Source organism: Condylura cristata, unplaced genomic scaffold (genome assembly GCF_000260355.1).
Source record: "Condylura cristata isolate star-nosed mole 26May11 unplaced genomic scaffold, ConCri1.0 scaffold00036, whole genome shotgun sequence".
Taxonomy (NCBI): domain Eukaryota; kingdom Metazoa; phylum Chordata; class Mammalia; order Eulipotyphla; family Talpidae; genus Condylura; species Condylura cristata.
In genome coordinates, this window is record NW_004567137.1 from 11192557 (window position 1) to 11206744 (window position 14188).

At 43.1% G+C, this 14188-nt stretch overlaps 1 protein-coding gene across 2 annotated transcripts in view; it reads left to right on the forward strand.

Moving 5' to 3' along the window:
• The window catches only part of EPS8 (epidermal growth factor receptor pathway substrate 8), a 67561-nt gene extending 58595 nt beyond the window's left edge, over positions 1–8966 (forward strand). For both annotated transcript variants that reach the window (XM_012732913.1, XM_012732914.1), the window contains 3 exons: positions 4976–5156; positions 5976–6105; positions 7732–8966. In XM_012732913.1, coding sequence (XP_012588367.1) covers positions 4976–5156; positions 5976–6105; positions 7732–7845 — 425 coding nt within the window. In that variant the 3' untranslated portion in view covers positions 7846–8966. The remainder of the gene's footprint in view (positions 1–4975; positions 5157–5975; positions 6106–7731) is intronic.
• Positions 8967–14188: the final 5222 nt, after the last annotated feature.

The window sequence follows — 14188 nt, forward strand, 5'->3', positions numbered from 1 at the left end:
GATTTGTGATCATCCTAAATTTAAAAATTGAAAAAAGACAATAAAACTATTACTACCCAGTTCAAGAAATTATGACTAAAAGCAGTAAGTGTAAGTTACTAAAAGCAGTAAGTGTTTAGTTGGTACTTCCTCTCCCAAAGTCTGGGAGAGGAATTAAAACCATCTTCTTATTAACATCTTGATTGAACAAAAAATTGGAAAAATAAAGTTTGAGAAAAATAATTTTTTCTGTATAGTAAAAAGAACTGTTTGTGTGAGAATGTGTATGTATGTGAGAATGTGAATGTGTACAATTAATATGCTACTAAATGTTAAGTTCTTAGTTAAAAAAAAAAGATTCTTTGAGTTTTTTCCAAAGGTGCCAAAGACATAGTTTTGAGAAGAGAAAGTCCTATATTTTTATTGATTTCCCAAAGGAACATTTCCCTCTTAGAAATGACAATTTTTTCCCTTTCCTTCTTATCATAAGTTTGTAACTTATTTCATTCTTTGCTACACAAGCACAGTAATCTTTGACACAGTGTCACTTCTTTTTCCACTCCTAGGATCAGAGTTCATAGGCACCCAGGCCCCATCTGGAACAGTCTGTGGGTTGGGACAGTTTGTTCTTTGTCTTAGTCTCTGAAACTAAGAATAACAGAATGGGAAAGAGGCATAGTTAAAATACTTTAAAGATAGAGAACTCTCCTGATAATTGTGACTCATCATTTTAAAATTTGTTTTCCCAAGTACAAGGATGACATTGGTATATAAAATGTGAACATCTCTCCAAAAATTAACATACATACTTGTTGACTTAAGAGAATTCTATTTTACATTACTTATATAATGTTTTTAAAAGATACCTCAGAATTATAGTATGGAATTTAAGAGATTTATTTTTATAAAATAAGATTTTAAATATTTAAAGACTTATCTATGCATATAAAAACTGGGGTGTAGGCCAGAGATATGGGGGAGGGAGGTGGGAGAGATGCGAGGATTCACCAGAGACAGAGTGAGAAGCAGAACAGGCAGATCTACTGAAATACACTGCTGAGGGAGCAGGGGGTGAGACAGGAGAAGTCTGCTAGGCCATGTGCATCACCTCCCTGGCCAGGGTTTGAACTCATGCTGCATTGGCTGGTGATAGTTTGATAGTGCTGTGTCTTTGACCCCTGCAACACTGGAGAGCCCCAAAATAGGATTTTCTTGATAGCTCCCTCTGGAGTATATTTTTGGAAAATATTTTTTGCTAAATGAATGTTGGGGTTTCTCTATAGTCTTTTAAAACCAGATATCCAAGTTTATTGGCAACCTATTTTCTTTCAAAATATGACTACTTATGTTGACTACATTCACACTTACTCCATAGACTGTTGTGAATAATTGAGGGACTATAAAATGAATGCTTACTCATCGAAATGTTACCAAATAGTCATGAACAAGGAGCAAGAATCAACATGTGTGATTAATACACAGCAGAGAGCAAAAGCAGACGCATGTGGCTAGAGCATCACGGCCTGCTGCCTATCCAGCCCAGCTGCTTGGAGCCGTGTGTCACATAAGCTGTTTGGCAGAATGCTTCCCTCATTCGTTTACTCAAAGGCAAAGTGAGTGAGTTAAAATAGCTGTCAACTGAAAGTCAAGTAGAATTTGGAAAATCAGGATTCCTAAAGGGTCTCTTCTTCCTATGTTTGAAGATATTTTCTTTAGCTGTTTTTCATTTACTTCCTTTGAAACAGTCCTTTTATTTGCACCTAATCTTTTGTGATTGGAGTGTTATTTTAGAAAGAGGTATGAAGTTTGTCTGGCTTGTTGTGTGTTAGCACTTTGAGAGCAGAAACCCAAACCTGGGGTTTGGGTTTGTCCTCACAGAAGGGAATTGTGCTGGGGATTAGAGGTAGTTATTCAGTAGCTGAGTCAGTAGATAAGCAGATGATGTGGCGATATTAGCATGATGATACTTTTGTTGTTCTTTGAGATGTTCTCCTGTGCTCTTTGGCAGTGTGACGTAGCAAGGAAGCGATTGCATGTGTGTATATAACCGAATCTAGCACTCAGTATCTCGCCTTTCTCTTTGCTCCCTCTCTCTCCTCCTCTCTTTTCCTCCCATTTAACTTTCTTCTGACCTCCTCTCAAAAGGTTCCCTGAATATTTGAGGCATTAAAAAAAATTAGACTGAAATACACAAGCTTATTATTTCCCGCTTTCAGAAACTCTCCTTGAAAAAGAGAATCTTTGAATATTGGTCATAGAAAGCTCCCCTAGTGACCAGAGCTCTGCTACTTAACCAAGTTAGTTACCTGAATTTCTTTTTCGTTCATTGTAATACTTTAAGGTAATACACAATTAAGTTAATATTTTTGTGTATGTATATACACACCTCAACACATCTTCCCTTTCCTGTATATTGATTTCTTCCCTATTATTCTTATAAATAAAGGTTTATATGTGCATCCTATTCTACGTGTAAAATGGGCAGGGAAGAGGGATGGTAGGTGGATCACAGTAGTTGTAAATTACTGTGGCCATAAAGTAGTTGTGAACTGAAAGTTAAAAAACACAGCATGTACTAAATTTTGCAACTGATGAGCAGTGTGGTTTTAACAGGGCATTTCTCCTCTTTGGCCTCCATTTTCCTAGCTAGTTATGTTAGGACTTTGTACATGATGCTTTTCAAAGTCTCTCAGTGAAAAAGTCAGAAGAATGCATGCACCTCTCATTCATTTATTCAAGTGTTGAGTCAACCCTATGCTTTCCTAAATACTCCAAGTAAAAAACAAACAGGTGAAAGTTCATTTGTTCCTCAGGCATTCATTTCAATGAAAGAAGATAATCAGTTAGTTGCTAAAGAATATGAAGGATGATAAGTGGTATGGGGGCTAAGGAAGCCTGGAGAATAGGGAGTACATTTGGGGAAGTTTGAAATAGTCAGTGGGGGGGGGGTCTCAACTTGGGGAAAGTGAACCAGGTAGTTATGTGAAGAAGAAAGTGCTTTTGAGGCAGAGGCTGTCACCTGTGAAGAGCGCCGAGGGAGCCAAAGAGGGCAGAGGTCATGTAGACACTTTTCCTGGAGTCATTTGGATCACATGGGAAGGTTTGGGGCAAAACAGTTGTCACAATTGACTATATTTAAAAAGTATCATCATTTAAGCTATTGTACTGAAATAGGAATGAAGAGCAAGGAATAGGGTGCTGAAGAAACAGGGAGACTGGGAATAGGCTGGGAACTGAAAAGAGGAGAGTGACGGGTTATTGATTTTTTCCTGATGGTATGACTGGCAGGATCTGCTGATGGATTAGATGTAGTAGAGGATAAAGGGGAATAGCACTTAGGCTCACGGTGCTTTGCCAGAAAAAATGAAAAAGTAGAATCACTGTAAAGTAAGGTGGGAATTCTAGCATAAAAGCAAGCTTCAGGAAGTAATTCAGACTTGACATTGTTATGTGGGGTCTCTGATAGACACGTAAATGAGTATGTCAAGTGCATAGTTGACATGTATGGACTTGAGTTCTGGGAGCAGCCTGGATTGGAGGAATGATTGCTACAATCATCAGCTTTTCAGTGGCATTTAAAGTCAAGAAACCAGTCACAGCGTCCTTCCATGGAGTGAGTGCAGTTGGAGGAGTGTCCCAGAGCAGTACCAGGAGATGAAGACACTCAGAAAAGGAGAAGGGGAGGCCAGCGAGACGGGGGTGAAATTAGGCAAGAGTAGAATGTTGGAGGCCAGAGAAGGAAGTGTTTCGGGGAGGATTCACCCCTAGATGCTACTGGTAGATTAGATGAGACAAGGACAGGGAATTGGCTGTGGAGTCCAGCACAATGTAGTAGGGGAGTAGGGCCAGAGGCCTAACCGCAGGGGATTAAAGAGAGGACATTGAAGTTAGTGAGTATAAACAGCTTTCCTGGTTTTGCCAAAAGGGGATGAGAGAAATAGACAGCTGAGAGGTGACTGGAGGGGGCGAGGGGATGGTGGGGGTGGTGGTGGTGGTGAAAGGACTGACTGAGGAAAATAATAATGAAATAATAACACGTCGATGAGATGATTCCAAGAGGGAATTAAGAACATAGGGTAATAGAAGAGAAATTACTGCCAGGGTATTTACATGGGTGTGGTGTAGTCTAGTGCACCTGCGGCGCTGGCCTTAGGAGCTTGGGAGCAGCATTTCAGATGCAGAGATGCAGTGTGGAGAGGGCAGGGGAAGGGGAGTGCAGGTGGGTAAGGACTGCTAGGGGAACTTGCAGAGGCTCTCTCCTCACTGCTTTATTCAGACATTAGGAAAGGAAGATCAGCTGAGGGTAGAGACTGGGGGACAGAAGGAGTTTTGCAGAGAAAAAAAGGTGTTAAATACTTGCCTGGGAGAGTGGACAATAACCTTGTTGTGAGGCAGGATTTCTGACTGAGCTCTGTTGACACTTGGGCCTGGAGCATCCTCCTTTTAGAGATTGGCCTGTGTATGTTGTAGATTTTTCTTGTGTCCTCAGCCTCATGATAGTTACTTCCCAGCCCTCACCTCAAGTTGTGACATCTCCAAGTTGTGACGTCCCAGTCATTGTCAGTTGTCCCTTGGGGACAAATTTTTTTTTTTTTTTTTCAGTAAAGAACCACCAGCCTAAGGAGGTGTAGTATGATTGTCAGGGAGCATGAACAGCCCGTTTGAGGTTCAGAGTCATGAATTTAACATGAGATCATTCAGTGTTGCTGTGTTGAACTCAGAAGGCAGGTGCAGACACAGAATAAGCAGAAAGTCAGATTTGATAAGGGATGGGATTTTGCCAAGTGAGTACAATGGAGCAAGAGGAGAAGAGCCAGAGAGTGATATTAATAATTGATCATGGAATTTATACAGGGTGAGGATGAAAGTGAGGAAAGATGGTAGACTATAAATGTTAACTCCTGCTGTGGTAGAAGGGTTCTTGGCATTGGGATTCCAGAGAGAGCAGCAAAGTGTAAGGTGTTTGCACAATTAACTATTCTGTGTCACTGTCTAGGGAGGAAATCACAGATGGAAGAGGTGCAGGATGAGCTCATCCACAGACTGACCATTGGCCGGAGCGCTGCTCAGAAGAAGTTCCATGTGCCACGGCAGACCATGCCAGTTGTCAATATCACTTACGACTCCACACCAGAGGAGGTGAAGACATGGCTAGAGTCAAAAGGTTTCAACCCTGTGTAAGTCTTTACACTTTACAGTTATGTGTGTAAAACTTGCCTTGTTTGCAGCTTAATCGCTAAGACGTCACATGTGACTCAATAATGTCAAAGTCCACGGTTGCTTTGTGCCATGCTCGGGAAATGATAGGAGAATTGGAAGGTGCAGAAAGAACTGACTTTTAACCTGATGTTTTAGGTGATGCTGTCTGTTCACCCCAAGCAAACTCTCAGCAGTTTTGGAGGTTGACAGCTTTCCTTCTCCCACTCATGGTTCACTGGGGCTAGGACGGTCGTCTGCCCAGAGAACGTGCATCATAATCTTCCCTTCTGCTGCGGGAGAGAGATTCTCAGGCAAATGAAAAACTAGATCTCTAATAGAAACTTTACTTTAGTAAACCCATAGTCCGGACTCAGTGTGTCTGTGATCCAAACATTTTATGTGGATTTGAACCAATGCACTCTTTGATCAATGTGCAATCAGGAGAATGTGACATAAACTCACCCAACATGACTGAAAAATGAGCAATACTGACTAGTCAATTGCCTGGTTACTAGGAAGTTACCTGGTCCTTCTCTGAAATACCACACTTCTAGGAGTCAGTACTATTTGGTAATGATACTAAGCCAGCTGTCTTCTTTTCCATACTTCATGATCAGTCACCCAGCTAGTCACAGAGTCGTCCTCGCGGGAGGTCCTGGCCTGTCCTGACTTCACAGGAATCCAGCTGATGCGCCACTTGGGAAGGAGTCAGAGCCAGACTAGGCATTTTTATCTTTTGACTTTTTCTAGATGGTCTCTTTAATGCTTTCTTTTTTTCTTGTATTTTTCTATTTTAGGACTGTCAATAGTCTTGGAGTATTAAATGGTGCACAACTTTTCTCTCTCAATAAAGATGAACTGAGGACAGTCTGCCCTGAAGGGGCTCGAGTCTTCAGCCAAATTACTGTACAAAAAGCTGCACTGGAGGTATGATAAGTCAGCCTGTGCCTTGTTTCTGCATGACTTATGAGTGTGGAGTTAGTTAAGAGTAAGGAAATTGCTCTGCAACCTGTTTATATCCACATTGCTTCCATGCAGAGCTGAATTTGTTTCCGCTTTTGTCATTTGTCGCTAGACACCATCAGTGACCATTTGCAAGATTTGTTTGTTATAATGTTCTTGTAACATGAAGCTTGAACTCATACTCTGAGAGGTGGAATAAAAGCCAAAAGTTCTTTTTAAAGGAGTTTTGTACTGCTTTAGGAATTCTAACTTTGACACAGTAACAGACTGTCCTGTTAAGAGCATAAACATGCCTTAAGTGTCCGAAATTCTTCTGCCTGTCCTTAATTTGGAGATTCTAGTATGTTAGAGGTTCACAAAACCTCTTAAATCTGGACTGTGCCTATCTCAGTTTGGTTATACATCTAAATAATCAGAGGAGAAATGCTAGGTAGGGATCATCAAAAATAGGGAGCCCAGAAGAGTAATTATTGAGTCAGGGTATCTGTATGAAAGCAGGGAAGTAAATATTTTTTGGATTAAATATATTTAAACTTCCACGAGCCTCCTCTCCCTAAAACAGGCAAAGCAAGGTAGTAGTTTTCAGTGGTTACACACTTTTTAATAGCGTTTGTGAAAATTATACTTGGGCTCAAATGAAAGAATATAGGTTTTGGCTTAAGATTGCTGCTTAATCATCTCTAGCATGTATATTATATAAATTTAATAGTTAAGTAACAGAGTAAAGTAGATTCATGCATACAACCCGGTAGCTGTTCTGAATCAAGAGTAATGACCTTTACCCTGGAAATGTTTCCTGTGACATTGATTGTCTTTGTAGATTGACTGAATAAGGATCGTCTTTGCCAGGCAATTTCATTACCATCATGCATTCTAATTTTATTTAGGATGCATACATTGCTTCTTAAGGATATGATGGAAAGTGCCATGTTCTTAAGACTGTTACAGTCATTGACGACCCCCTCCTTGGTCTCTGTTTCACTGGGTGTAAATTGAGGCAGCGGCAGATTAACTGAGGTCCTTCACCTGCCCCACCTGCCTTCACACTCCACCTCTCTCTTGCATCCAGATCAGCGTTACGTAGGTTGCTAGACGTCACCGAGGGGAACGGGATAAGGGCAGCACACAAGCTTGGGCGGTGGGGCTTGGAAAGAAGAGTTCATGGGATGTCAGAGGTTTGCCTCTCTATGGCGGGATCAACTTGGTGTACAGTTTTGGGGCCTGGTTTAGAATCCCCTACATGCAGATGAGTGTTTCTAGACCAAAAGAGGATTGTTTGATAACATAGCACCTCATTATGCTCATTGTGTACATGTCTTTTTTCTCTTGGGAACCTGCACCATCCCACAAGCATCATGGATTTCTCTTTATTATGCTCAGGTGACAGTTGTATGAATGAATTTGCCTTAAGACAATTTGTAAATATAAAAATTATAAATGTGATGTTTGTGAAGTCCAGAAATGTCATATTTCCCCCCAAGGGACAGTAGAAGAAAAACACAAGGGACTGTTAGTCTGAGCATTCTGTGACATGTTGTTTGTAGCCTCCCAACCAGCAACCAGTTTGTCTGAGCCATTTTTATTTTTCAGGATAACAGTGGCAGCTCTGAGTTGCAAGAAATCATGCGAAGACGACAGGAGAAAATCAGTGCTGCTGCTAGTGATTCAGGAGTGGAATCTTTTGATGAGGGAAGCAGTCACTAATTTGTTTGTTTGTTTTTAAACTCCATTATTCTTGGCATTATTCCAACATGCTTTGTTTTAAGAAGCCATGAAGGGAATGTCAGATACTTATTTCTTGGTATGCTTAATTTATTGCCATAAAGAGACAGTACAAACTTTTAAGTAAGCAGAGGACTTGCTTCTGGGCCCATTATTTTTATTAAAGCTGACAGTTTTAAAATATAAATTTTTGACCTTGGGCAGTATCTTGCCAACTTTTCCATGATAAAATTTCCTTTATTGGGTTAATTATGTCTTTCCACCTCAGTGTATAAACAGACATTTTTGACAATGGTGGATTTTTTTCTTGCACCAAAACAAAGATCTGGCCCATGATTCAGTAGCTAAGTGATTTCACTTTTGCCTGTGGCTGTGGTGTCTATAATCGAGTATAGCTTACTGGAGACTTGCCTCTGCTTACTTGGGTTTCCTCTTCTACATATTCAGTGATAGAAAATTTGGATTTATTTAGAGTTCTTAATGCCAACAGATTTTTAGAAACTAAGACATTTAATGAACTGTATGATACAGCAAAGCTTGAACATACAACTGCAAACCCGTGAAGCGTTCCCAAGGTGGTTCTCTTGTCATGGCTCTGTTGACCACGATTCCTTGTAAAGCTTGTATTTTGATTTTGTTTCTATTCTGCTTAGTACCTATACCATGTTATTATATAAGAGAAAGCACAAGTGGTAAAGAGGTTACATACATTGAAAGTCTGTCACAGGAAGTCACCTGCATTGGTGTGTGTTACAGTATTTTGCTTAATGAAGGCCTCAGTTCCGAGTAGTGATTTAAATAGCTGAAAGGAAATGGGGCCGTTTTATGTATTGATCTGTATCAAGTTTTTCTGGTCATAATAAGAAACAGTTAATTTACACATATTTAATCCTGTGAAAGATTCTAGATAGAGAAGAAAGATGCTTAACCTTCAACAAATGTTATTTTTGGAACACAATTATTGTCATTACATGTTATGTTATTTCACATGTATAAGATAGATGTTATGTAAGAATGGTGTATATTTTAACATAAATCCATTTAGAGAGTTTATCTAGATTCATTAATTTTCATAGTGCCTTTTTCACATGAGTCAGCTGGAAAGTCTGCAATAAACAGTATTTGCTGTATGTGATTAAGTGGCTGCTGTCTTGTTGACAAAAGGGATTTTTGGTATGTGGACTGGGGATCTGAGTTGGGTGGAATGGGAAAACAGAGCACCACTTTCCATTTACTGATTGCTACTTGTGATTTTTGATTTATAGGACATATATAGTCATCACTTAGATGACCACAATATATTTTTTCAGACATATTTGGTCTTTATCCACAGTTCCTGACTCACAGCTCCCAAAAGTCTTGAGATTTGAGTGTTGAAAGGGTTAAAGGTCTTTGTTTTGTGAATGGGATGACTTTGGCCTGGCACCTAAGGGGAGGGGTGGTTTGCTGAAGAAATGATCCTGTGATTAGAGGTTGGGATTTTCATTCTTGCCCTCTGACCTCTTAGGAGGAAGTTTAGTTCACTTGCCAATTACGTAATCAGTCACTTAATTGGTCCTACTGTACAGGGAATCCTCCATGAAAGTTCAGAAAGGGTTTTGGAGAGCTGCTGAGTTGGTGAACAGGAGGTTTGAGGAAAGAATGATGCCCATGGAAAAGGCACAGAACTCGGTGCCCTGTTTCCATATGCCATTCTATCCATCTCTTCCACCCGGGCTGTGGATTCATGGCCTTTGTAATGAATAGATTTAGTGAGTGAATGTGTTTCCTGAGTTCTGTGTGCCATTCTAGCAAATTAATCAAACGTAAGGAGCGTATTCTGGGGACTCCGGCCAAAGGCATGAACAGTAATCTAGGCTTCTCTGGAGACCTGAAGCCTGAGGAGAGCATCCTGGAAATTTACAGTCTGCAGCCAGTGGACAGAGGCACAGGTAACTGCCTGAGGTTTGAGGCCTGTGTCTGTGTGGAAGGTGTCTTGGGAGTCTGGGCCCATAAGTAGTATCAGAATTGAGTTCAACTGTCATGCCTCTTACTGGTGCCTGAGAATTGCTTGGGCGGGGGGTTAGGGGGTTGGGAAATGGGATGTTGGTCTTGGGATGCCAAATATGCCACAGCATATTTCTGTGTGCAGAAGCTACTCTAGAATCTTTCTTCAAGAATGTTTTCTCTTCCTTCCACCCACTCTTTTATTTCATGTTTTCTTCCCATTATTTAATCACACTTGGCTATGGTTATTTAAAAAAAAATCTATTCAGCACTTAGGATTACCAAGTGCTTCCACATAATTATATTTGTCACATGTCCATGAGTTGTATTTTGTAGTTGAGAAGATTTAGCTTCCTAGAGACTAATTTTCCCCAAATCACAAGGGATAAGAAGTCTCTCACTTTTTATTTCTCCTTCTCTCAAACACTTTATACCTGACTTCTGAGGAAGTTGTTAGCTACCTGGCACTTGAAGTGGAGAGCACAATGAAGCTGTTTTTGAGAATGTGGGGGCACATGAAATAGAACTAGAGCCCACTGGGAATCAATTTCTGTTTAAAGAGCTGTTATTGGCGTGGCATGATAAAAATGGAGTAACACAGGACAGAGCAAGTCCTGTGTCCCTCTAGACTGTTAGCTCCCTGCAGCACACTCTGGGAGGGACCATTGAGACTCACCTGCCAAAGCCCTTAGCCACCAAGGTGAGCATTGGGGGTGGCTTTAAAAGTGAGAGAACAGCTCAGTAACCGCCCACCCCCACTCCTGCTGCATAACCTCTGCACTTTCTCTTCTGCACATGCTGGAAATTCCTCAAGCCCAGGAGAGCTGGGCCAGAGACTGTGAAGAGAGGATCCAGACTGTTGACTGACGCTGGCAACTGAAGGTTTGCAGTGATGTTGCAGGTGATGTTGAGTTGTTTGTGCTGTGGATTCCTGAATTTAATGGCTTGTCCATTCTGGGGTGAATTCCAAGATCTCACTGGATGTCCACAGTTAAACGGTGTTAAACAATTCACTTCCTTTGGCTAGATGTCTATGTCCCGCGAGGGGTGAGGGAGGAAGGTAGGGGCTGAGGTGGCCACTGGTCAGGAAGACTCGGGTGATGCTCTGTGGGAACGGTGGATTCCCTTACAGCTGTCTCTACTCGCTCTGCACAAGTGCCTTCACTCTGGTGCCCTCCTCTGAACTCTGGCTATTTCCAGTGCCTTAGACACTGATCTTTGCCTCCTCAGCTCGGCGCGATTAACTTTCTCTGCCTGCATCCTCGTCACTGCATTGCCATTGAGGGTTTGTCTTCAAGCAGAGTCAGCGTCCTCCCCCAACGATCTTGTTCTACTTACTAAAGGTGACCACTACATTTTATTTTCTCTCCCTAGGAGAGTACTGGGTGATGAGATGCTAATGTAAGAGAATGCCAGTCACTTAAAATGTCACTTTCATATGTTTCTCTAAGAAAATTTATAGGAAAACGTGATGTTTATTTTCAAAAATTAAATGTACGGGCCCATCTCTGGGGTTTGGGTAGAGATCTCGCTGGGTTTAGTCCTTCTTGCTTGCTGCTTAATGCCTCCCTGAGGAGACCGGAACATTTGAAAGTCATACAGACACATTGAAGGGGTCATAGATACTGATTATGAGGAGACAGCATTGTTTATGAAATATGTTTAAGTATTTACTTCCAGAATTGGCTTTCCAAAGGGAATCCTAGATATAGTCTCTGCATCAGGAACATGTAACCCAGGAACTATTGTTATTTCCGGAGCGACACCTTTGACCACCCCTGGGACAGAATTATACCCCAAAACCTGCAGTGCTGATTTCCCAGAGGCTATGATTTTTATACCTGGGACAAATTTGCTTTTCCCAAAGGGCATACCTGTTAGTCTAGTGTGAGAGGCCTTTATGGGGTTGCATAAAACACCCCTTGGAATGAACTGGAAGGAGAAGGCTGTCACTATTCTGCCACCTTTCGGTTGGAAATTTCTTTACTGATAACCAAAGAAAAGAAAGCATAAAATGCTCACAAACTGGTCACTCGAGGTGACTCTAGAGAAGGCTGGAGTTCCCAGCAGGTCTGGGGCCCTGCAGGAAAGCCGGCCTGTCTTCACACTTCCCCACATTGCCCTCACATCATTTGCTTCCTCTACCCCTTCTTTCCCACTGGCCTCTCCAAGACCTACCGCCATGCCATCCACAGCCGCCTCTCCTTTTTATTTTTGCTCTCAGAGTCCTGAATTTAGATTTCTGTATCCATTGGCATTTTCACCAGCTGACCCACTTCCTGAAGAGCATTACACGTAGTGCCTTTTGTTTAGACACTGTGCTGCTGGGGCAAGGTGGGCCGTGGACCAGGACTCCTGCCAGGCCCAGATGGTTCTGGTCCAGCGGGGCTCTTCCCTTCTGCCTACAGGAACTTGGCTCAATTCCTGCTTTTCTGGGGCAGGCCTAGGTACTCACTTCTGACCAGCAAGCCTCACTGTAGTTTCTCAGCTTCAGCCATTCCTGTTTGGCCACCAAATGAGCAGTGTTTGCAGGTAATGGACAGACAGGGAGTAAGAGACATGCACGGTGAGAATTAATACCCACGGTTCCTGTGCACTTTATACGGGTTTCTGAGGTTTCATTCAGGGCTGGCAGGTGCAGAGGCCTTTTCCCTCTACTCTGAAGGGGGAGGATGGGAATAGTCTCACCTGTGCTGAGAACAGCCCCATCACTGCACTGTAGATGACAAAATGGAAATGCAACTTCTATGTGTCCTGCAAGGTTTTTCTTCCACAATCCCGGGTGAGTGTGTTTAAAAAAAAAAAGGCAGAAAAAGCACTTTTTAAAAATGAACTATTCTTTTTTGATTGCTGAGTGGAATATAGAGAAACCAAACAAAAAGTTAAAACTAGCCAGTTGACCATAAATCTGCGACTGTCAGCAAAGGAGGGGGCAAATCCGGAGGGGGAGACCACGCGAGAACGTGCTGATGGCTCACAGGTGCCTGGTGGCCGGAGCGCTTGGGACTACAGTGAGGTAAGAAAAAAAGTTATATGAAAATTAAGGAGCGCGGTCTCTCTCACTGAAGCTGCAGTGGGGAGGCTTGGTGCCTCACTGGGAAGTGAGGGGCGGCCCACCGCCCCCCCCCCCACCAAGGCCTCTGCAGGTACAATGAAGGTAGCGTGGGAGCTGTTCCTGCCCGCAGCATCACTTAGACCCAGAAGTGGAGTCTTTGGGTGACGTTACTTACATCTCTGGGGAGTTTCAGGGTGGGCCGCCCCACCGGACCCCAAGCACACTATGTAGGTATGAAAATTACTTTCGATGGTCTCTCAATTCCAGCATTGGTGCTTTGGAACAGAAATGATGTAGAATGCTAATAGCTCAGGGCGAAGAGGCTGGCTTCTCCCGGGGATAGCCAGGCGATGGGTCCCTTTGCTGGGAGGGCTTGTCCAGCAAGAGATGACAGGCCCTTTCCGTCCTGGGGTGCAGGCAGTCAGGACCGTTGCTGCTCAGACTGTGAGTGAGTAGAGCTCGGTGCTACTGGGCCCTGGGCCACGACCCTGTTGTCCCCTCTCCACAGGCCCTGGGACACAGCTCTTTGCAAGGTGGGAGAGCCCAGAATAGTACAATCCTGCGTGACCCAGGAACCCGTTGCCTTTAGGTAAACGGCACAGGGGAGCCAAGGAAACCTGCCTGTTGCTTCATCTCTAAGTCCAATCTGATTATTTGGGTAGTTCATTTCATTTGTCTGCAGCAGTAGAAAAACCAATGTGGCAATGCCCTCGGCACACTGAGCAGCTCCCACAGCTACCTGCCAGACACGTGTAGATGTGCCCAGAGTGGAGCTGGTGGGTGGGTGCTCACGGGAAGGCTCCCTCCCTTCCCGGGGAGCACGGGGTGTCAGTGGCCACACAGGTGCACAGAAGTCATGTATTTTAAGGAGGGGTTCAGCACCATAGATGGCACAGCCAACCATCATATTGGGGTTCATGCCACATTCATTCCAGGTATGGGGCCAGCGCACCACACGGCCACCTGATTTTACCCCCACTGCACAGGTGGGTTGACTTTGGGGGGGCAGAGAGTAGGTGACTTCTCAAGAACAGCCCACTGCTAAGTGTCAGAGCGCAGGGAGTGGTGCACAGGTCGTCTTATGTTGAGCAGTCAGGTCAGTGCAGGAACCACACCCCCAAACCTCCAGGCCTTGCCCAAAGGCTCTGCATATCGTTTTCAGTGTCTCTCTGGTGAGGGAGCACTTCCTCTCCCCCTTAGGAACACGGAGCCTGGCTGAGAGATGACAAAGTGGCATTTGCTTAATAACTGTGCCCAGAACAGACCTCACATATAGTTTGTACA